General features: G+C 49.3%; 1 protein-coding gene across 1 annotated transcript in view; it reads left to right on the forward strand.

Moving 5' to 3' along the window:
• The window catches only part of DNAH9 (dynein axonemal heavy chain 9), a 332,285-nt gene that overhangs the window by 82,028 nt on the left and 227,690 nt on the right, over positions 1–22,567 (forward strand). The window contains exons 21-27 of the mRNA XM_043585501.1: positions 3,389–4,259; positions 7,436–7,566; positions 7,910–8,036; positions 12,728–12,880; positions 13,881–14,006; positions 16,227–16,466; positions 16,781–16,941. Coding sequence (XP_043441436.1) covers positions 3,389–4,259; positions 7,436–7,566; positions 7,910–8,036; positions 12,728–12,880; positions 13,881–14,006; positions 16,227–16,466; positions 16,781–16,941 — 1,809 coding nt within the window. The remainder of the gene's footprint in view (positions 1–3,388; positions 4,260–7,435; positions 7,567–7,909; positions 8,037–12,727; positions 12,881–13,880; positions 14,007–16,226; positions 16,467–16,780; positions 16,942–22,567) is intronic.

Here is a 22,567-nt window from a genome sequence, read left to right on the forward strand (position 1 = left end):
GTGGCTGCGGAGAACGGGGTGGAGCGAGACCCACTCAGGGCCAAGTGCTCGGTGGAAGGGTGATGGCGGCAGCCCAGGAGAGAAGCAGTCCCCATGGACTGATGCGATGGCATTGACAATGGAGAGAGGACAGATTGGAGAGAGATTTGGGAGGGGAATAGGTGTGTTGATTGGGTACGAGAGGTGAGCAGGGAGGAGAGACTGGTACAGTCCTCTGTCTTCTGTCCTGGACCACTAAGTGCAAGGCACTCTTTCACTGCTCACCAAGGTGGGGGCCACCGATGGGGAAGAACGGCAAGACCCCAGGCTCGGTTCGGATGAGTTGAGTCTTAAGATTCCCGTCAGGTACCAAGCAGGGGTGTGTTTGTTGTTGAACACGCAGGTGTGGTTCTGAGGTTAAACATTTACCACCCACTGGCTTCCCGAGAATTAATTTAAATCACTCATCCCTCCCACTCCCTCCACACACACACCGACGTCGGGGTCGGGCCTGAGTCGATCATTCTTCTGAGATCGTCCGCAGAAGCGCCGAATTTCCATTTCTCTCCATTATAATTTTATTCATCCAGACATTGCAGGCATTTCTCTCCTTAGATTAAAATACTTTTGCATTATTGTTTCAATTTCAAAGACTTACCGCACCACGTTCCCTCCAATTGCTTTCTTGTTCTCCTACTGTATCGCTCCCCTAGGATTCGGAGAACCGCTTCCAGCTTATTAGGCACATTAATCAGGGCTGTGAACATCCTGACGGTGTGCACCAGAGTTTTGAAATGGGAAGAGGGTTACCTGCCCTCATGTCTTGGGATTCTTTTCACCACTTAGGCCAAATTAACTTTTATGTGTGCTCAGCTGCAGGAAATGACTGTCCACAAATTTAAACCGTAAACAAAAATTACACCACGCAGTAGACGACGTCAGGAGTAGGTCTGACAAGTAATCGCCTCTGACAGACATCTGAGATGCTGCTGTTGAGTTCAGGGTGTTCGCACGGGCTAAGGAAAGAATGGTTAGAAAGACCATTCGTTTTCTCCTGTGTGTGCCCCGAACACCCTGAGAGCTCACGACTTCCCTCGTAAGTTATTCCTGAATTATATACGCCATTCGTAGATTAAACAGAATGTGGGCTTTTAGACGTTGGCCCACAAGGATCTTGCACCAACAGCAAGAAGCTAAATTCGCTTTCCAAGTCGCTCCAGTCAAGATAAAAAGTAGAACCTACACACTCCAACAATCAGTCTTTGGAAATGAAGAATAAGGAGAAAAAAACCAGCCGTGCACTTGATCTTTCCTGCCGGACCACTTGCCATGAGGACATTACATTTCATTCCTTCTGGTTCTTTTTCCACTCCTCTCCTGGGCGGGGGAGGAAGCTCCTTGCCTAGACAAAGGTCCCCCTTCAGCTCTGAGAACTTCAACCTCCAGTCCTGTTCCGGAACCCTGGGGGGACGGAGACCAGCGAAGACGCGCCATGATGTTCGGCCTCATCCTCAAGTCCACAACCGTAGCACAGAAGCCAAAAACCATTTAGATGGAACCAGCAGAATCAAACGTAGCAAGCATCAAAGTTAATCTGACACTGATTTAATGGGATGCATAACTGTTATTGTGTTGCATGGTAATTAGGCTTAAGTGGCGAGCAGTTCAGGTAAATGGCTTTAATTAGGATTACTTTCCATCCGTCAAGTCAGATATTTCCAAAGACAACTGAGAGGAGAGGCAGTTCAAGAAAAAGACGTCGTATGCCGTCCTCCCCTCCACACTCCACCACCCAACTAACATACACGAGCATACGTACGTACGTGTGCCTGGGCATGCACACACATGCTAGACTGGAGGAAACGACTGGTTCTTTAAATCACTCATTTACCCTCAACTTTCCGCTTGATGATGAAGCCCATGGTACCTTATTTTGATTTTAGAGGAACGTGGTATTCCCCCTTAAGTCACAGTGCCCCCAAATTGGCCCTCCAGGCGCACAGAAGAAACCAGAGGTGGTGATGGGGAGGAAAACAAGAGGCTCCTTACACACTTGGGTTCCACGTGCTCCTGACCAAAGAAACGTTATCTGCCCACATGGGTTCCGTTGCACGTCAGGTTCGTTCGTTTGTTCGTTCTTCCTTTTCTTCCTTCCTTCCTTCCTTCCTTCCTTCCTTCCTTCCAAGATTTTAAGTCCTCTCCACACCCAACATGGGGCTCAAACTTACAACCCCAAGATCAAGAGTTGTGTGCTCCACGGACTGAGCCAGCCAGTTGCCCCTGCATGTGGGGTGCTGATGTTGGAGGAGAGAGGCCAGGCCGGGAACGCAGTTCTGGAAAGGTAGGGCCGTGAAGCAGGCGAGCACTGGGGAGGCTCAGAGGGGGCGGTGGATGCCTGCCGTGAGCACTAGAGAGAAAAGAGGGCGGGGGCCTATGAAGAAAAACCGTAAAGCTGGGCCCAGCGCAGAGATAGAAGTCGGGTGAAGAACCAGAGGCATCCAGGATTCAGGAGAGAGCAGGCCAGAGTGGTCTAAGGCTCGAGATCAAGGACAACTTGGAGGGAGGACTTAAGAAGAGGAGTCTGACTTGAGGCCCCTAGCAGAGGAGCAGCACGATGACTGCACAGGGCCCTGGTGAGGTCTCTGTGCTCGGTCTTCAAGGTCCTCTATCCGTGGTTCCCAAACGTGGCAGTGCCATTGCCTGGAGGCATCACAGGCCACCCACGTGAGCTTCCCCACAGTCAAGGACGCCAACCTGGCACACTGGAACCACCCGGCAAGCTGCGCCTGGGTCTCACCCGTAAGGAGCCTGATTTCACTGGACTGGGGAGCAGCCTGGGCGTGGAGAGCGTTCAAAACTTCCAGCAAATTCTAACATGCCACCCAGACTGAGAGCCAGTGCCCCAGAGGGAGTGTAGGGTTGGACTTCTAGATGCCAGCCCTCTCACCTAAAGACCGCCTACCACGCATAGTCCTGGCGGGAGCTCTGGCTTTACAGCACCTACGGGAACGTGACCGTGTTCCTCTGTGTCAGGTGCTCCGGGAGCCAGTGCGCAGAAGCACAGTCCAAAGGGAGCTTGAACAAAGGGATGGTCCCCTGCATCCCTGGATAGGGGACCGGGGAGCAGCAGAAAAGGAGACTAGTTTTCCCTTCTCAGGTGTGGAGAGAAGATCCAAGCCTCCTGTTCACCTTGAACTGTCTTTTCTCCAGCTGTGCGCACTTACCCCCCCCCCCCCCCCGCCCCCAACCCACCCCGAGTGCCTTTTTCTTCCCGGGCTTCGGTCCCAGTTACCGTTCGTGGCTAGAATACTAGGCGTTTAAAGATTTGAGCTGGCGTGACCCTGGCGATTCCGGGACACGAGCCCCCGTGCGCCCTACTCACCGGAAGGAACACGTTTTTGTTTTGTAGGTTCGACAGCGTCGCCCCTCACCGAGAGCTGGACGCCAGGCACACGGAGATCCGACAGATGGAGCTGACCCTGGCCTCCATCTCAGAGTCTGCTGCCTTGTTTGAGGTCAGCATTCCCAACTACAAGCAGCTGAACCAGTGCAGGCAGGAAGTCTGCCTGCTGAAGGAGCTCTGGGACACGATAGCGATGGTCACCTCCAGCATCCGTGCCTGGGAGGCGGCCCCGTGGAGGGAGGTCAACGTGGAGGCCATGGACCGGGAGTGTAAACGGTTCGCCAGGTGCATCCGGAACCTGGACAAGGAGGTCAGGGCCTGGGACGCGTTCGCGGGCCTGGAGAGCACCGTGTCGGACGCTCTGAGCTCCCTGCGGGCGGTGGCCGAGCTGCAGAGTCCGGCCATCCGGGAGCGGCACTGGAGGCAGCTGGTGCAGGCCACGGGCGTGAGCTTCGCCGTGGGCGAGGGCACCACCCTGGCAGACCTCCTGCGGCTCCAGCTGCACCGTTTTGAGGACGAGGTGCGGAGCATCGCGGACAAGGCTGTGAAAGAGATGGGCACGGAGGAGACCTTGACGGGGCTGTGCGCCACCTGGGCCGGCATGGAATTCTGGTACGAGCCCCACCCGCGGACCGGCGTCCCCCAGCTGCGGTCGGACGAGGACCTCCTCGAGCTCCTGGAGGACAACCAAGTCCAGCTGCAGAACCTGATGACGTCCAAGCACGTTGCCTTCTTCCTGGAGGAAGTGTCCGGCTGGCAGAAGAGGCTGTCCACGGCCGACGCCGTCATCTCCTCCTGGTTCGACGTGCAGCGCACGTGGTCTCACCTGGAAAGCATATTCATGGGATCCGAAGACATCCGGGCTCAGCTGCCCCAGGTACTGCTAAGGAAATCCCGCTCGCTCTGCTCCCTTACCTGAGTCGAGGGAGGCGCTCCCTGTCTGCGCGGTCCTCTAGACCCTGTCCTCCTCTGCCTGGTCTTGCCTCCACTCAAAGGCACCCGCAACAAACATCGGCCTCCCAAGCCGCCAAAAGTCAGGCAGAGGGAAAGAGAGAAGGGGAAAGGTACACCCATTAGTGTGTCCCTGGATGGCTGGGAAAAAGAAAGGAGGGTCGATTGGTGTTGTTTTAACGTGTATTTAAGAAAGGAAATGGAGGGGCGCCTGGGTGGCTCAGTCATTTGAGCGTCTGACATTGACTCAGGCCATGATCTCATGGTTCATGGGTTCGAGCCCTGCATCGGGCTCCATGCTGACAGCTCAGAGCCTGGAGCCTGCTTCGGAGTCTGTGTCTCCCTCTCTCTCTCTGCCCCTCCCCTGTTCATGCTCTGTCTCTCTCTGTCTCAAAAATAAATAAACGTTTAAAAAAAAAAAAAAAAAGGAAAGGGAGACTATCAGCTCCTGAAGTTTGAGCCAGTCACCAGCCGCTCCACAGACAATTACAGTGCAGTTGTCAACTGGGAGTGAGCATTTGTTTCCGGGCAAATTCAAGTTCCTTCTTGAGCGTGAGTCACCCCGCAGACCTCTGGCCTGTACCGCCTGCAAAACACCAGTCTGCAGCTAAATCCTCAGCAGCGAATTTCTCTGAACTATACATTCTTCTTATTACTACCTTCCCTGTGGTTGATTGCCCCTTCTAATTTGTCTTAATTAATGTGCCATTAACTTACCCACCTCTCAGTGGACTCATATTCATTGGATTTTTTTTTTTTGCAGAGTTCTCTGTTTCTCTGTACCCCCTCAGCACAGAAAGCTCTTTGCCTACAAATCAGTTTGTTTCCAAAACGTCACGCGTTGTGCAGGTCTCCCTTAAAAGTTGAAGCACCCCCCATCAAAACGTTGTATTTTTCCAGCTCGCCCCTCAAAAAGCATATCTAATGTCCGACTGCAGATGGAAGGTTGTACATCCGGAACGAAAAACAGCAGAAAACTGGGGAGCCTGGGTGGCTCAGTCGGCTCAGGGCACGATCTCGCGGTTCATGAGTTCGAGCCCCGCGTCGGGCTCTGTGCCGACAGCTCAGAGCCTGGAGCCCGCTTCGGATTCTGTGTCTCCCTCTGTCTCTGCCCCAACCCACTCACATTCTGTCTCTGTCTGTCTCAAAAATAAATAAACAGCAAAAAAAAAATTTTTTTTAATAAAAAAACAGAAAACAATTCTGATAGGTTGTCATCAGGCCACATGGAATAATCCAGATTTTCTTTCTCTGCAGTGCTAGTGACTGGAGAAGAGCAGGTTTAATTGTGGGGGCATGGAAATCAGTGGAGACTTTGGTAGAGACTCTGAGGAGGCATCTGAGAACTCCCAACTATGCACCGGAAAGAATTGGTGTCATTAACTTCTCAGTGGCAAGGGTTTGTGTGTGAAGTATGCGAACACATTTAATTTTTTTTTTTTTTTGTATTAACAGTGCAATAACAGAGACAATTTGAAAACATAATAAAACCGGTCATAATCTTACACCCTAACTGGTAACTATTTTCATTCATTAGAAACATTTCCCAACTTGGCTTGACACACACACGCATTTCTGTACAGTTGTCCTCTGCAGGATATCAATTTTCTTTCCAGCTCTTTCCATGGGAGCACTTGTGCTCCGTACTTCATACTTCTGATGAAACCTCGAGACTTCCGCACCTCTCACGGGAACAAGATACCTCACTGAGCAAACATAATGTCCCCCGCCCCCCTATTTCTAAATCTTCTCGGAGAGGGGTGTGGATTGAAGAAGTTCAGAGCAGACCCAGGTGGGCAGGGCAGGCTGAGTTTCAGCTCTGTCTCTTGGAGCTGTGGGATCTTGGGCAAGTTGCTTAACCTCCCTGTGCCCTGGTTTCCTCCCGCGAACTGGGACAAATACCAGTACCTACTTCAGGGATGTAACTGAACACTGCACACAGCATATACCATTGTGATCGTTGCCGTGTGCTAAAAATACCACAAGCTGTCGCCAGGTGCCAGGTGTTGAGCTAAACTCTGCACGTACTATTGTCTCGACCATGTCAGTGATGTTGTTCCTCACTGTGTGTGTTTGAAAGACACGGTGGTAACTGATTCGTTTGACCTCACGTTTGCCAAAGAACGTCTTACTTTGGTTACGTAAACTTTAGCACGGACCCAGGGAAGGCAGCGGACCCGCCCACCGTCCACCTGATGTGGGAAGTGTGTGTTTTATGCCGACGGTTCTCAAAGTATGGTCCGGGGACCCTGACCTTTGTAAGGGATCCTCAGGGTCAAAGCTGTCTTAAGAATAGGGCTAAGATGCTGTTTGCCTTTTTCGCTCAGATTTTTCCGGGCGCACACGGGAGTTCCCCGGAGGCTCTATGATACGTGACATCACGACAGATCGAATGCAGAGCAGGAAAGAAAACCTGGTCACGTTCCAAGTCAGACATTAACTTTGGGGGAGGAAAAAACAAAAAAAAACAATGTCACCTCCTCTCTAAGTTATTTTGTTTTGGAAAACAGAATTATGTTAGAGAGAAGCATCGTGGGCTTAATATCATTACTCTTCAAATGAATTAACAAAATATTTTTTCAATCTGTCAACGTCAGCTTCCAACGGAGAAAATGTACTGAGGGCTCTATTAGCCGCATACGCAAAAAGCTCTTTGCACTCCTCGCCGATTTTTGCAAAACACAGAGGGAGGGATTTTGTGGCCCAAATGTGCAGGAACTGCTGTTTCAAGCCAAGAGTATTTCCTTGTTGAAGTTTTTAGGGCCTCCCCCAAGGACCGGTTTCTGCTTCTGAATTGTTGCAGATGAGGGGATCTTCTTCGAGTCCGAGAAAGCGGTGGTGAATTTCCCCCCACGTTTTTTTTTTTTAATTTTTTTTTTAACGTTTATTTATTTTTGAGACAGAGAGAGACAGAGCATGAACGGGGGAGGGTCAGAGTGAGGGAGACACAGAATCCGAAACAGGCTCCAGGCTCTGAGCCGTCAGCACAGAGCCCGACGCGGGGCTCGAACTCACGGACCGCGAGATCGTGACCTGAGCCGAAGTCGGCCGCTTAACCGACTGAGCCACCCAAGCGCCCCTCCCCCCACGTTTTAATTTCAGGATTCTGAAAGATTTGAAGGCATTGACGTGGACTTTAAAGAGCTGGCTTACGATGCCCAGAAAACTCCAAATGTCATGGAGGCCACCAATAAACCAGGTCTTTACGAAAAACTGGAAGGTCTTCGGAGCAGGTGATGGTCTGCTTGCTTCGCCCCCCCTCCTTTATACCGGGGAAGGTGATGGTGCCTTTTCCCCATTCTCTGAGACCCTTACTGTCTTCAGCTATCCAAGCAAGTGTGTGTGTGTGTGTGTGTGCGCTTCGATTTTCCGGTATGTTAGGTAACGTGGGGTATTATGAGAGGCGCTTGTTTGGGTGGAAATGCACCAATGCGTATATTCGCGAATACCCTCAGTGTTTCTGGCACTGATTTTCGTACGCATTCCGTGTCCTGCCTCTGTCTGCCTTTGGGTCGTGTCTACGCACCTATGTGCCTAAGCAAACGTAATTACAAAATCCTATGTCTGTGCCCTCAGATTGCACCTGTGTGAGAAGGCCCTGGCAGAGTACCTGAATACGAAAAGGCTTGCCTTCCCTAGGTTTTACTTTCTGTCCTCTTCTGACCTGTTAGACATCCTTTCCAACGGCACAGCTCCTCAAGAGGTAAGCGGAGGGAGCGCTCGTGGAAGCGTCCAGAAAGTCTGAGGGCGCTCCCAAGTGGGAAGGTGTCAGATTCCCCATTATGCCTCCTCTCTCTGGCAGGGTGTGTATTTCAGACCCACGTCCCCCCCCCCCACCGGCATCTTCCACGTTTATAGTTAGGCTTCTCGGGGAGCCCCCGGCCCATCAGTGGCTCTAACCCCCCGAAAGGGGAAGCTTCGAGGATGGGGAAGGTGGAGGGGTCTAAGCCTTCACAGGAGCGTGCCTTTGATCGGATTCTGAAGAGAGATCCAGGTAGGTGCTAGCAAAAGTTACAGCAAACATTTCCAGGGGAGAGAAGACTGAAGGTTGTATTAACTTGGCATTTTGTGATTTTTGTGTGTGCGGAAACAGTATACCCAAGGAGCTCAAAATTTGGAGTTCTGGCCCCTGGTTCTAGCCACTTGTTGGCCGTGTGGTCCTGGGAGTCCCTTCTCTTTGGCGAAATTTCCTCATCTGTAAGATAGGAGAAGGCTACTGTGGTACGGCCTTTTTTCCCCCCTCTCTCTCTCTCTCTTAATATGAAAGTCCCACTGGTTGTGCTTGGAGCTGTAGACAGCGGTTCTCAAACATGAGCGTCACCCGGGGGCTCAGGTGCATCAGAGTCACCTGGAACGCTTGTTAAAATGCAGATTCCTGGGCCCCAGGGTTTCAGATGAGCCTGTAGGTCCAGGTGGGGCTGGAGAGGTTGCATTTCTAAGGATTCCCCAAGTGATGCTGGCGGTCTCGGGACCACCCTTCGAGAAGGAGTGTCCTAGACCCTAGGTCTGCGTCTCCAAGTTAACAGGTAGGACGGGGGGATGGTGTCTCCACCACGTGTCACCCCGAGAAGACGCCAAGATCTGTGTGTATGTAGTTCTCCACTTTTCCTTTGGCGGAGCATATCCGGTCAGCGTACCGTGTTCAGAAGTTACTTGGATGAGTTCTGTCCCGCCCTTCAGTGTGATTTTTGTACCTCAGCTGAAGTATGGTTGGGCTCAGGTATTTCTCTTGGCTTTTAGTTTTTGTTTTTGTTTTTGTTTTTTTCTTCCCATCCCTGTTGATTGGATTGTTTGAATATGTAGCATTCTAAGAGTCAAGATGTGCAAAAAGGTATGTTGGAAACGCCCCTCCTGTACTTCCCCTCCTCTCCCTGTAGGTCACTGACCCCACTAGTTTCTGGCTTTCCTTTGCAAGAAACAAGCAAATGTTCGTTTATATTTGCCCGTGTGGTTTTCTAATTTACCCTCCTTTCTCACATAAAAGGGAGCCTGCTATGTATACTTGAAAGCGGTTTTTTATGTCATTACATATCCTGGAAATCATTCCATATCAATTTGAAGGCACGGCCCTCTTTTTTTTTTTTTAATGTTTATTTATTTTTAAGAGAGAGCATGTGCCAAGCAGAGGAAGGGCAGAGAGAGAGAGGGAGACGCAGAAGCCGAAGCAGGCTCCATGCTCTGAGCTGTCAGCACAGAGCCCGACGTGGGGCTCGAACTCACGAGCTGTGAGATCATGACCTGACCCGAAGTCAGACGCTTAACCCACTGAGCCACCCAGGTGCCCCCCCCCCCATTTTTTTTTAATACACCTGCATCCTAACTCCCTGGACGATGCCACAGTTTGGCCAAAGGTTGTTGATACAAATTTGTATTGTCGGGGGTCTGCCTTCCAGGCAAATGCCTAGAAGTGGGATTTTTCTGGGTCAGAGGGTAAATGCTATGCGGTCGGGTTTAGCGGTGGCCCTGTTTCCCTCCGTGGGGAAACAGCCTGTTGCATCACCACCAGCAACGGAGGAGAGCGGCTCTCACGGAGCCTAAAGATGACAGCCGTGCATTAGTTTGTCATCTTCGTCATTAACTTTCCACCTCCCTGGAATTATATTTTTCGTATGTTGATGAGAAGCATGTGCCAAACACAGATCTTCCCTAGAGTTAAAACCCACCTTTCTCGGGGCGCCTGGGTGGCGCAGTCGGTTAAGCGTCCGACTTCAGCCAGGTCACGATCTCGCGGTCCGTGAGTTCGAGCCCCGCGTCGGGCTCTGGGCTGATGGCTCAGAGCCTGGAGCCTGTTTCTGATTCTGTGTCTCCCTCTCTCTCTGCCCCTCCCCCGTTCATGCTCTGTCTCTCTCTGTCCCAAAAATAAATAAAAAACGTTGGAAAAAAAACCCACCTTTCTCTTGTTCCCCTATATAGTTTTCCGAAAAAGTTCCAGAGTAGCCCACGCATAGCGGAGTTGAGACATTTATCACACCGGCGTTCTGTTTTGTAGCTATACGTTCGTTAATTCCACGCGTAGGGAAAGTCAAAGATCGTTGCCGGACCTTTTGTACATGATGTGCTCATTCTTAAATACTTATATATTTTTTTAACGTTTACTCATTTTTGAGAGACAGAGAGAGAGAGAGAGAGCACAAGCAGGGGAGGGGCACAGAGAGAGGGAGACACAGAATCCGAAGCAGGCTCCAGGCTCCAAGGTGTCAGCACAGAGCCCGACGCAGGGCTCGAACCCACGGATCGCGAGATCATGACCTGCGCTGAAGTTGGATGCTTAATCGACTGAGCAGCCACCCAGGCGCCCCCTAAATATTTTTATTTGTCTTGCTTGGTGTGAGTAAATCTTTAAGTAGCTCCTCCCTCCCCACCATCCCGAGAGATGAAGGTTAGTAGACTAATCCCCAGATCCTTCTCTATCTGCGACTCTGTGGTAGTTTTTACAGGTGAGCGATCGAACGGTCGAGTTTGGAACTCCTGTGTGTCACAGCACTTTCTTCTCCAATCCCCCCAGATGTAGCTCTGAGACATCATCTGAGGTCCACCTGCTTTTTTTTCCCCCCAGACCTTTCTAGGTAACCTCATTTGTTTCTATTTGGATCTCCGTAGAGAGTTTAATTTTAGAAAATTTTAATTTTAGAAAATTTGTATACGTTTATATACTTGCTTTGTTAATTTTTCCAACCTTTGACGAGGTTTTTTTTTTTTCCTATCTGAAAACCAGGGTCATTATCTTGAAAAGGTTTTCTTTCTGTGTGCTTTAAATGTTTGTAACGATTATTTAATTTTGAGAGAGAGAGAGCACACACAAGTGGAGGACAGGCAGAGAGAGGGAGACAGAATCCAAAGCAGGCTCCAGGCTGTGAGCTGTCAGCACAGAGCCCGACGTGGGACTCAAACCCATGAACCACGAGATCATGACCTGAGCCAAAGTTGGATGATTAACTGACTGAGCCACCCAGGCGCCCCTATTCCTATATGCTTTAAAATAATATTTCTATTCCATTTATCTGGATTTTTTTCCCTTTAAGTTCATCAGATTTCCATAAGCTAGGGTTCTATTTTCTCTGTACAATATAACATTACCTTCATATGTTCATGCATATTTAAAAAAAATTTTTTTTTGAGTTTATTTTTGAAAGAGACAAAGCATGAGCAGGGGAGGGGCAGAGAGAGAGAGAGAGAGAGAGAGAGAGGATCTCGAGCAGGCTGTTGCTGTCAGTGCAGAGCCCAACACAGGGCTCGATCCCATAACCCTGGGATCACGATCTGAGCCGAGATCAAGACTCAGGTCCTCAACTGACTGAGCCACCCAGGCACCCCACACTTTCATCTGTTACCCCTCTTCCTTGGTGTCCTTCCATGGCTTCTCAAGCCCATCCACCATATTTCATTCGTCTGTGTTGATTTGGTTCTTAAGTATTTGTTGTCCCCTTATATCATAAGGGTATATTATATATATCATAAGTGGTATATTATATATACCACTACCCGTTCATCTCTACCTCCTACTTCGTCGCGTTCGTGTTTCTCTCATTTAATTGAAAACAAGGTGGCCTTTTTCATAATCACTTCCGTTTCCTTTATTAAAGCTTCTCTCCCCCTCCCCCGCCTCCTCTCCCCCTCCCCTCTGTGCCCCTCCCCCCTTCTCTCTGATAAAGAAGGTTCCCTCCCATCAAGATATTCATCCCAAGTCACCCCCTCTGGTGCCCTCACAGTGTATTGACTTTAACACGTGGAGTTTTTCCTCTCCTGTCATTAGCTGGGGAGCTGGTTATGGTAAATTTAGGGTTACAACTCCGGGTCCGCATATCCTGGAGGCCCTGTATCTCAGAAAGCTCTACCAGAGAGCTTTCTGCTTATTTTTTCCCTCTCAGCCTGCCATTTCCCTCATGTCAGGACCACGGCGTGGCTCTCTGGGAACCCTCCTGGAACAGTCACCCAGGGCGTTACTGGAAAGGGGCCTCTGTGTCATGAGACGACATGGCGAGGGAGAACCAGGTACAGGTCTCCTGCGCCTAAGTGGTTTCAACAGCCGGGTGACTTCTTCCACAGGCCACCGCCACCACCATCGCCCTTCTGCCACAGGGTAGCATTTCCTGAGGAGGAGGGTTTAGGAATTAACCATCATTTTTTCCCTCCCGTCTGTTCCCATTTAGTTCAAGCAGACATTCGTGAAACTTTTGCGGCCACGATTCCCACTAATTCCGTGTTCCCTTGACCACTTCTACCCAATTCATTTGGTTCCGACCTCTTACCACCCCACCACTGTTCCACAAGCTTCCCTGTAAATGTTTGGTAACCGTCTCTCTAATGGCGGGCACGCAGTAGACCTCCGCACGGTACCGATGAGCGTCTGCCCGGACACGTTGTCCAACCCTGTGGAGTGGTTTCCCATCTTAGGTTCAACGCCATCTTTCCAAACTCTTCGACAACATGGCCAAGATGGAATTCCAGCTGGACGCCGGTGAGAAAGCGACCAAGATAAGTCTGGGCATGTACAGCAAGGAAGGAGAGTACGTGGCCTTCAGCGAGCCCTGTGACTGCAGTGGCCAGGTAGAGTAGAAGTCCTTTGCCCTCCTCATCCCGTTCTCTCACAAGTATCAGGCAACCTCAACTTCCAGGATGGCCATTTCCCATTTCAACCTTGGGCCAGAACTGCTGTCTGGGCCCTGGGACTGCCAGCTCCTCTCGAACCGACGTTGGAGGAGCTCCTGGTGCCTGCCCTCCCGTCTCCGGGAAGGACACACGTCAGTATTCGTATATCTTTCTTAACCAGAGACCTGTGCAGAGAGGAATGAAATGCACATAAACAACTACCCAAGTCGAGGAGAAAAGAATTTTTAAACGATTAGCAGCACCAGGAGACTTTAACGTGACAACCCCTGGGGCACCCCATTGGCACACTGACATCTTCCCCTGGAGAAGACGTTCTTTGAGATCAGCCGTTTTCCTGGGATGTCATTTCTCTGTACAAATACAGCTCAGAGTCACTTCCTCCCACAGTCCTACCCCTGGGAGAGCCAAATACCATCGTGCTCCAAGAACTACTACTTCTAAATGTCCCGTGTACAATTCCAGAAACACAAAATATGGGGCAACTCTTCTCCTAAAACTTCCTTCCTAGCCTCCCCCATCACCACTAGAGTATAAGCTATGTGTCTGTTTTTTGACCAGAAGGCATTCAGTTGGAAAATATAATTCTGGTTTACGTCTCCATACTGAGTGCGGACAGGTTATGAAAACCCACTGACCCACTGAGCGAGGTTGACCTTGCTCAACCCAGACTGACACTTCCTTGTCTGGATGCCAGATGGCAGCTCCCCTCCCCTTGACCTGCTACTGTGTCCTGTGTGTGCCAAAGGGGCCTGTCCACCTGTTGTTAATTGAGCCTGGTTCTCACCGACCACCGTCCTGGGCCACAGAAACAAGATGGCTCCCTGTGCCTTCTGGCGGCCATTGGGCCGATGGCTGGGCTCCATTTTCTTGTCTCCCTCTGGGTGAGCGATCGTATCCTTTCCAGAATCCAGCATCTAACTTGGAGTTCTTCTTTCAGGTGGAAATATGGTTGAACCATGTGCTCGCGCATATGAAGGCCACAGTGAGGCATGGGATGACAGAAGGTGTAGTTGCTTATGAAGAAAAGCCAAGGGAACAGTGGCTCTTTGACTATCCAGCTCAGGTATCTAACCAGGAGCTTTGTGGGCCCCCATCCTTGCCAGGTCCCCTCCCCCAGGGAAGTCCTTCAACCTTGAGGGGATACCAGACCTCAAACTCACTATATGCTTCACAGTCCAGAAGGCCTGGTCTCCGAATTGTCAACTGAGACTTAGTCCAGCCATTACCCTGGAGAACCTGGGATTGTCCCTTTTTACCCTCTCTGGCCACCATAGGGAGAAAATGTAAAGCATTCAACTCACTGAGCCAGCCTGCTTTGTATATGCCGAGATCTTTGCTGAGCGCAGGGGACCCTGACAGGGAACGAGACCTCATAACCCTGCCTTGCCGGAGTTTACAGACTTGGCAGGGAAGCCAACTCGCTTACAAATGAGCACATAGCTAGCTGGTGGGGTCTGGGGAGCCCCCCCCCCCCCCCCCCCCCCCCCCCCCCCCGCCAACCTCTGCCGAGGATATGATATGTAAGCTGAGATTTGAAGTAGGAGCTAACGAGTTAACGATGGAGGGAAAGAGCAACCAGTATGGGGAGGACCTTGAGCTCAGAGGCAAGGAAGAACATCCTGTGGTTGAAGAACTGAGTGTGGTTTGCAGCAAGAAGGGAAAAAAGGAGCCAGAGCCAGCTGATGGTTCCTACAGAGGAAACTTGAAGCCAGTTCTTACCCATACCGTTAGGGAGTCTGACTTGCTTCTAAAATGTGTCCGAATCCTTTCCAGGCTTCCGAGGAGGGCGAGGAGGGAAAGGGGCGAACTGAGAAATGGCTGCGGTAGACCCTCCCCCCACCCCCCGTTAGGGGCACAGTGCCCGAGCTGGGGTGTTTGAGGGTTGCGGGCATTTACCAGGAATTGAAGCCACAGGAGTAGAGAAGACTGCTCTTGGAAAAGACGCAGACCCGAGATGAGGGTGCAGAAGAGTCAGTCCCTTGGGCATCATGTAAAGGCTGTGTAGCCAAGGAGGAGCCAGTAAAGCAGATTGAGAAACGGTGCCTTTTCAGGTAGAAGGAACACCAGGGGATGGTCGCAATGGAAACCAAAAGCCGGCCAGAGGTCAGCCATGCCACCCGCTTGTAAGAGATCAAGGAAAATAAAGAGGCTGGGGAGTGTCTGTGAGCTTGGTGCGGCCATGTGCGTGGAGTGGAAAGTGGTGGCGCATTGCAGGGGGCAGAGAAGGGAGAAGAAGGTGGGGAAATGTTGGCAGCGAGTGTAGACTAACAGAAACGAGAAATAAGTCATTACTGCTGCAAGGATTCTTTTGACTATGCAATGGGTGCATCGCGTTCAAAGCATCCCAGCAAGATCTCTAGCAAAACCCCACGCGCCTGATCCCAAAGGCGAGAATGGTCCTTTTTACTACGACAGGATTCTCTGTTTGACAAAGGGAATGATCCCCATCAGGATTCTTTGTTTACCTGAATCAGACTTTTGAGGCAAGAAAACGTGTCGCCTCCTGCTCTTGGGACAGGTCTCAGCTAGAGCAGTGTCTCCCCAACCCCAGGATGCTACAGACGATCGGTGTGTCTAAAGTCTCCACCGTGAATAATTCGAATTACGCATTTTCCGTATCAGGTTGCTCCGCAAACGGAAGTCGTGTTTGTTCAAATCCCTTCTTCCATTCCTTTATTTTGACTCTCTGAAAAACACAAATCCCACTGGCCGCGTTGAATTTTGCTGCAATTCACCTTGGTCTCCAGGAGTAGGCTTTTCAAGGTTATAGGGTCCGAGAAATAAAAACCGTACACAGCCAAAGCGTTACGGGCAAGCAAAAATACGCCGCAAATGATCATCAGAGGCTCACTAAGCTAGAACACTCAGACCGCGGGAAGTTTAAGAAGAACAGAACAAAGACCAAGTGTTGTTGAGATGTTCAATCAACATATTGTTAACCTCCCAAGCCCAGGAACGATGCTTTGCCTGGGGAGTAAAGATGGAGAGATCAGAGTAGCAATTTCTAAAAGCCACTGACATTGACCAGGGGGACTCTTTGGTTGTTTTCAACCAAACGATACATTTTTTTTCCACAGCAGAAAGTGCTTTCCCCACTTGGAACCACTTCACATCTCCAAGGAGACAGAGGCCAGTGGCTCACTTTGTCAGTGCTGGTAGGAGAGGGAGGGAAGGGGCTGAGGTCACGCACACAATTGCATGCTGACTCTCGCTGTGTGATGAGTGGGCTGGCTTTGGAGACAGTCCTGGTAATGGCTTTACTAAGCAGCTCCTGGTGCCACAGGTGGCCCTGACCTGCACGCAGATCTGGTGGACCACGGAGGTGGGCATTGCGTTTGCCAGGCTGGAGGAAGGCTACGAGAACGCCATGAAGGACTATTACAGGAAGCAAGTGGTGCAGCTCAAAACCCTCATCACCATGTTACTCGGCCAGCTCTCCGAAGGGGACCGGCAGAAGATTATGACCATATGCACCGTTGATGTGCACGCCCGGGATGTGGTGGCCAAGATGATCGCTCAGAAGGTGAGTCCCCAACATTCGGGAGCGTCCCTCTTTGTCGCCAGCTACACCGTGAACGGTGGGATAAGGGAGACGCTGGCATACAGCCCACACGTGGGGGTCCCAGACTCTGCCCCGGCCAGAGAGCTGGGGGAGGGTCATGGTGGCTGCTCCCAGCGAACGTGTGTAATTAGCATGCTCTCTGTGCTGTGGTGGGCGCAGCATGGACTCCTGACCGGTAGGCAAAACCCAGCTCATCCAGAGCCCCGCGTGGCCTGTGGCCAAGGGGCCACCGGCGGAACGGCGATTCAGCCCCCTCCTCTGCGCTCTCTCTTCAGGTGGACAGTGCTCAGGCCTTCCTCTGGCTGTCCCAGCTGCGGCACCGTTGGGACGACGAGGCCAAACACTGCTTTGCCAACATCTGTGATGCGCAGTTTCTATATTCCTACGAGTACCTGGGAAATACGCCTCGCCTGGTGATCACGCCTCTGACAGACCGGTGAGCACTGGCATCAGCCACTCACAGAGAACAGGATTGATGTCCGGCTCGGGCCGTCTTAACGGGCCGCTGCCCCTTGCTAGTTGCCCACAGAGCTGTAGGGAGGGAGCGCCTGCCCACACAACACACGTAAAAATAAAACTTGAAGGAGGAAGGGCAGAACCCTTCTCAGGGCAAATCCGTGAGCTGTGATTTTTTTTTTTTTTTGAGGAATTTACTAGGGGAGAATCCCATACCCCTGGGTTCTCACACCAGCTCTAACACATACCGGCTACTTGACCTTGAAAAACTTGACCTAATGCTTGGTTTTTCTCATCTATGAAATGGAGGCAGTTACTTGTTAAACTGGTCTGGGATCCCCAGAAGTGAAAACAAAAGCAAAAAAAAACTACTGATAAGCATTCTGGAAAGTGGAGTTTTGTGTATAGAAGGCTGGAAATGGGGAAAACCCAAGATGTGTTCCTGGAAGAGGGGGAGACGCTTGACTTGGGGGGCGACGTGGTTGGCCATAAGCCTGGTAAGGTGGGTCCGAGTCAGGCTATAAATACGCAGCATACATTTTTTTTAGCCAGTAAGTAGCGATAAACTATTGAAAATTTTTCATCAGCCGGATAAAACGATGGAAAACTGTATTTCATGGAAACTTACTGAGAGCACAGCGTGGGCAAAGGAGAGCGAGGACGGGATATTTTAATTCTGTTGAGATTTCCGTAAATTCTGCTATGAGCTGGTGGTGCCCTTTTCCCGTATAATTTCATTGAGCACTAAATCTCTTCTCCAAAGAGCTGCGTGTCTGAATGGCCGGCTTACTCCAAATAAGCGACTTTGTAGACGGTGAAAAGATTGTCATCAGTGGTGAAGGCTAGAGTGGCCACGTAGAATCTGTGTCATCTCTTACTGAATTTCCCCCCTGCCTGTTTTTAAGTGTTTCCACCTGTATTCTGGCCAAATCCTCAGATGTATCTCCAAGGAACATTGAGTGGAGTTGCGATCATGGCATTCGAGGCATGACCTGGGATGTGGGAAAATCCCACCATCATCCATAGAGCAGGACCTCATGGTTGATCTCTTCCCCCCGCCCCCATGCTCTTCCTTTCCTTAATTCGTTTTCCTGCCCAGCCTGGAAGGATCTTCCACCCAGAGTCCTTTCCACGTTTGCTCTTGTATTTCTCTCCTTTTCATTTTTTGTGGGAGCCCGCAGAGGTCGCATCGCTGTCTCCGGTCACTCTCCCCCGCACTTAGGAATGGAAGCTCTTTGCAGTCAGGGAGCTCTGTCTGTCTGTCTTGTTGCTGTGTCACCAGCCACCTGCTAGATGTTGGAATTGATACCTGTCGAAGGAATGAATGGTGCTTGAATATTGAAGACCTCTGTGGTAAGAATAGACAGAATTAAGAATAGGAGGTTGACTCAGGAGGGGGATCCACCCAGGACTCTCTGCCTTGGCTCCCAAAGAAGGAGGAACAGCTACTCTGTCCTCCGCCCTGATGCGGGGACCGATACTCCTCCCTGCCCCAGCTTCGGACGAAAGGCAGATAACACCTGTTCAGAGGGAGATGCGGGTTTCTCTGCGGCTGGGACAGTATCGGCAACAGCAACTCAGAGGGTTCGGGCACCTTAGGGTTGCACTTGGCCTTCACTTGGTATCAGTCCATAAGAGGCGCTCATTCAGTGCGGGCCAAAGGGAAAAATGTTCCCGTGTCAGGCATCATTCAGAGCGGACCCTCTTATGTGTCGTGGTTATTCTCAGCAAGACAGCACCCTAAACAGGAAGGAAATGGGGTCCAGGATTCTCTCTTGCAGCGAGTTTTCCTGCTAATATAAGCTAATAGTTTGGGAATTCCTAACGCTCGCAACAGAATCCCGAAGCTGTTCTGTATCTGAGCAGTTCGACGAATGTCCGTCTCTGACTCTAGACTGTATGCTCCGTGGTAACGTTGACTTCGATGTGCTCACTGTTCTACCCCAAGGAACCCGGCGCTGTGATAGGCATTCAAGTTCACTCCTTGACCTAACTCAGTGGAACGATTTCTGACACGATGCGCCCCAACTTCTCCATCCCCAGTCAGAATATCTCCTTCCTTTCCACGGACACAGCAGACATGATCATTCCAAGTGATGAAAAGTCTAAGACTTTTTTCTTTTCCCTGGGTCGTCACGCCCGCCCCAGCGTTGAAGATAATTACCTCTTTTGGATTTAGAAGCCTCTAGTACACGAATGCTGAAGGCCTCTGGAAAGGGAGAGGGTAAAGCTCTGGCAAGGAATTCTCTCCCAAACAGGATTTTATCACCCCTCCTATGAAACGATGCAAAAAAAAAAAAAAAAAAAAAAAAGAACTAGAAAGGAGGACTTAACACAAATAATGGTGAATACTGTATAGACCTTGACCTCGTTTGGCTCTTTAGGTGCTTTTCTGACAAAGTGGTATGTAGTGAACATTTATATGTAAGATTCCATTTTCTCATTGACTTCCATTATTATCTCAAGAAATGTTTTGCCCGGGAAAAAAAAAAAAAAAAAGGCCTTAACACAGAAAATCACATTTTAAAGAGCATTCAGCCTTGTCCGGTGTGTAGCTTAAGTACATTTAATTCTCTTCTGCCAGAGGAATTAATCAAATGGACAATTGATCCATAAAACCTTTGCACATTCATTAAAAGCATAGCCGCATTACAGTACCTCCGACTGATTATGCCTATTTCTTTGGAATTTCCCACTGCCCGGATGGGACCTGAATTTGTAAGTAGCTACGATATATTCGCAGGACTCTGGCGTAGCACTAAGCTGAAGAACTAAATGGAAATGCCTTTTCAGCCTGAACAAAAGCAATTCGCATAAGTTGTTTCGCAACCTTTGGATGACCTCCTCTTCCCTCAACTCAACCTTCACACACAGACGCCCCTTTCAGCCCCGTGCTGCTGCGTTAAGTACTAATCAACTGCTTATCAAGTTTGAGTACCTCTTAATATCTCAGGAACTGCTGCGAGTAGGTGAGATTTAATTGACCCAAGAGTCTTGGAAGGGGATTTGCCGGACAAGGACGCAGCACAAGTCCTACACTTCCTAAGTCTTTATCTGCAGTTTTTTGTCGGGAAAACTTAGTACTCTGTGAGCACAGACGATAAAGTCGCCCAGAGGTAACCATTGTTAATATCTAGTCCGTTTCCTTCTGCGTGTAGATGTTGACAAAATGAAATTGCAATCCTGTGCTGTATATAAAATACCATAGTTTTTTTTTTTTTTTTTGCATAACATTATATCATGGGCATATTCTCACAACATTCTTCTGAAACACCCTAAGAGCCGACTTACCGTCTCCTTCCAAGTCTCCCATAATTTACGTAACAGACCCATGTTATAAAGTGTTTCAGTCACACCTAAGCTTTTACTCTTGAAAATAAATCTGCCACGAACTTGCTTATAAATAACTTTGTGCTGCGTTTCCCAATATTTCCCCAGGAGACAGTCCAAGAGGCAGGGTAATTAGGTGACACATGCTTTAAAATTATTCTTGAAACCAATATTGTTCCCACTCTCACCAGCAGTTTATGAGAATGTTTACCTCGCAACATCCTCACCGGCATTAAGTATCATGGTCAAAAATATGATTTTATAAGTCAGAATGGGATCTCATTTGGATTTGGATGTCCTTAATTACTCACAGACTTTAGCATTTTTGTGTGCTCATTGGCTAGTAGATTTTCCTGTCCTGTGAATTATTTATGACTGTTCCTGCCCATTTTATTACTTTTATGTTTAGAAAGTCCCTGCTCATTTCAAGATCAGCTCCATAGTCACCTGGATTTTACCGCAACTTCTTTTGTTTTATTTTTCCCTTTCTCTTTTAAAATTCTTGGGTAAACTTTTGGGCTTTCGAGTAGAGGGAGTGTTTTTACCACAACACTTTTGGTTACAAGTGCTAGAAGCCAAACCCTAACTAAGGTAAACAGAGGGAGGAATCGTTACCTCATGTGCCTAGGAAATGAGTCTAGCCCCGGGGCCTGGATGAGGAGAGATCGGTGATGGAACTCTCTCCTATCACGGCTCTGTTTTCTTCTGAATATTCTCTCTCGCACGGGTTTTCATTGTATGGCTGCAAGGGCGGTCTCCATGCCCACGACTTCATGAATCTTCCAGGAGGAAGAGACACGCTCCCCCCGCTTCTCAGCTCCGTAGATCTGATTCCTTCAAGGGACTCTGGTGAGCCCTGTTTGGATCCTGTGCCGATCTCGGAGTCCCTCACTGGAGCCACCGAGCTTGATTATTTTGCCCAGCCCGAGTCTTGTGCCCACCCCTGGGAGGGTGGGAGATACTTTGGTTGATGGCTGTGCAGCCAGAGGCCTTACCATAAGTGTGGACTCCTGAGCAAGGAAAACCCACAGAAACTACTATGGCAGGGAATATTTGATTTCTTTGGTTGCCAAGTAACCAGTGGACATGACATGTTTTAGTGAGCCATGCGCCCTTTCCCTCACTGGTCTGTGATGTTTCCTCCACCACATTCAAAATTCTGAGTTCTCAGACTACCTCAAAGCGTCTATCCTGTTTCATCATTCTGTCCATCAACACGCCATATTATTTTAGGATTGTAGCTTTGTCGTGAGCTCTCCTATTTGTGTAGTAAAGGTCCACATCATCTTTTATATATATATATTATATATATATAAGTATGTAATATATAATATATAACATATATTATATATATAAGTATATAATATATATTATATATTTATCTCTTCTCTTTTCAAACGAACTTGAATCATTTGTCAGGTTCCAAAATATACATGGTTAGGGTTTTTGATGGGTGAGTCTTAATACCTTCAAGTTAATTTGTAAAGAATAGCCATCTTTATGATACGCGATACTTTTCTGTATATTCATATCTTGAATTATGTTTATATATCTTTCAGTTTCAGTTACATATATTTCAGTTCAGAAAAGTGTCTAAGTATCGTCATAAAGGTTTTGAATATTTTTTATTATCACTAGGTGCTTTTAAGAATTTTGTCGCGGGGCGCCTGGGTGGCGCAGTCGGTTAAGCGTCCGACTTCGGCCAGGTCACGGTCTCGCGGTCCCGGAGTTCGAGCCCCGCGTCGGGCTCTGGGCTGATGGCTCAGAGCCTGGAGCCTGTTTCCGATTCTGTGTCTCCCTCTCTCTCTGCCCCTCCCCCGTTCATGCTCTGTCTCTCTCTGTCCCAAAAATAAATAAACGTTCAAAAAAAAAAAATTAAAAAAAAAAAAAAAGAATTTTGTCGCTAGGGGCGCCTGGGTGGCTCAGTTGGTTAAGTTGTCCGACTTCAGCTCAGGTCACGATCTCACAGTTTGTGAGTTCGAGCCCTGCATTGGGTTCTGTGCTGGCAGCACGGAGCCTGGAGCCTGCTTCGGCTTCTGTGTCTCCCTCTCTCTCTGCCCCTCCTCTGCTTGTGCTCTCTTTCTCTCTCTCTCTCTCAAAAATAAATAAACATTAAAAAATTTTTTAAATAAAAATTTTGTTGCTATACGAGGTTTTTTCATTATATATACGTTTTAAAACAATTTGATTGAGGTTTCTTTTATGTGTCAAAAATTTGTCCCCATTCCAAACGTACCGCTTAATGGTTTCCAGTAACTTGACCATGTGGTATAACC

The sequence above is a fragment of the Prionailurus bengalensis genome, chromosome E1, assembly GCF_016509475.1.
Source record: "Prionailurus bengalensis isolate Pbe53 chromosome E1, Fcat_Pben_1.1_paternal_pri, whole genome shotgun sequence".
In the NCBI taxonomy this organism is placed as follows: Eukaryota; Metazoa; Chordata; class Mammalia; order Carnivora; family Felidae; genus Prionailurus; species Prionailurus bengalensis.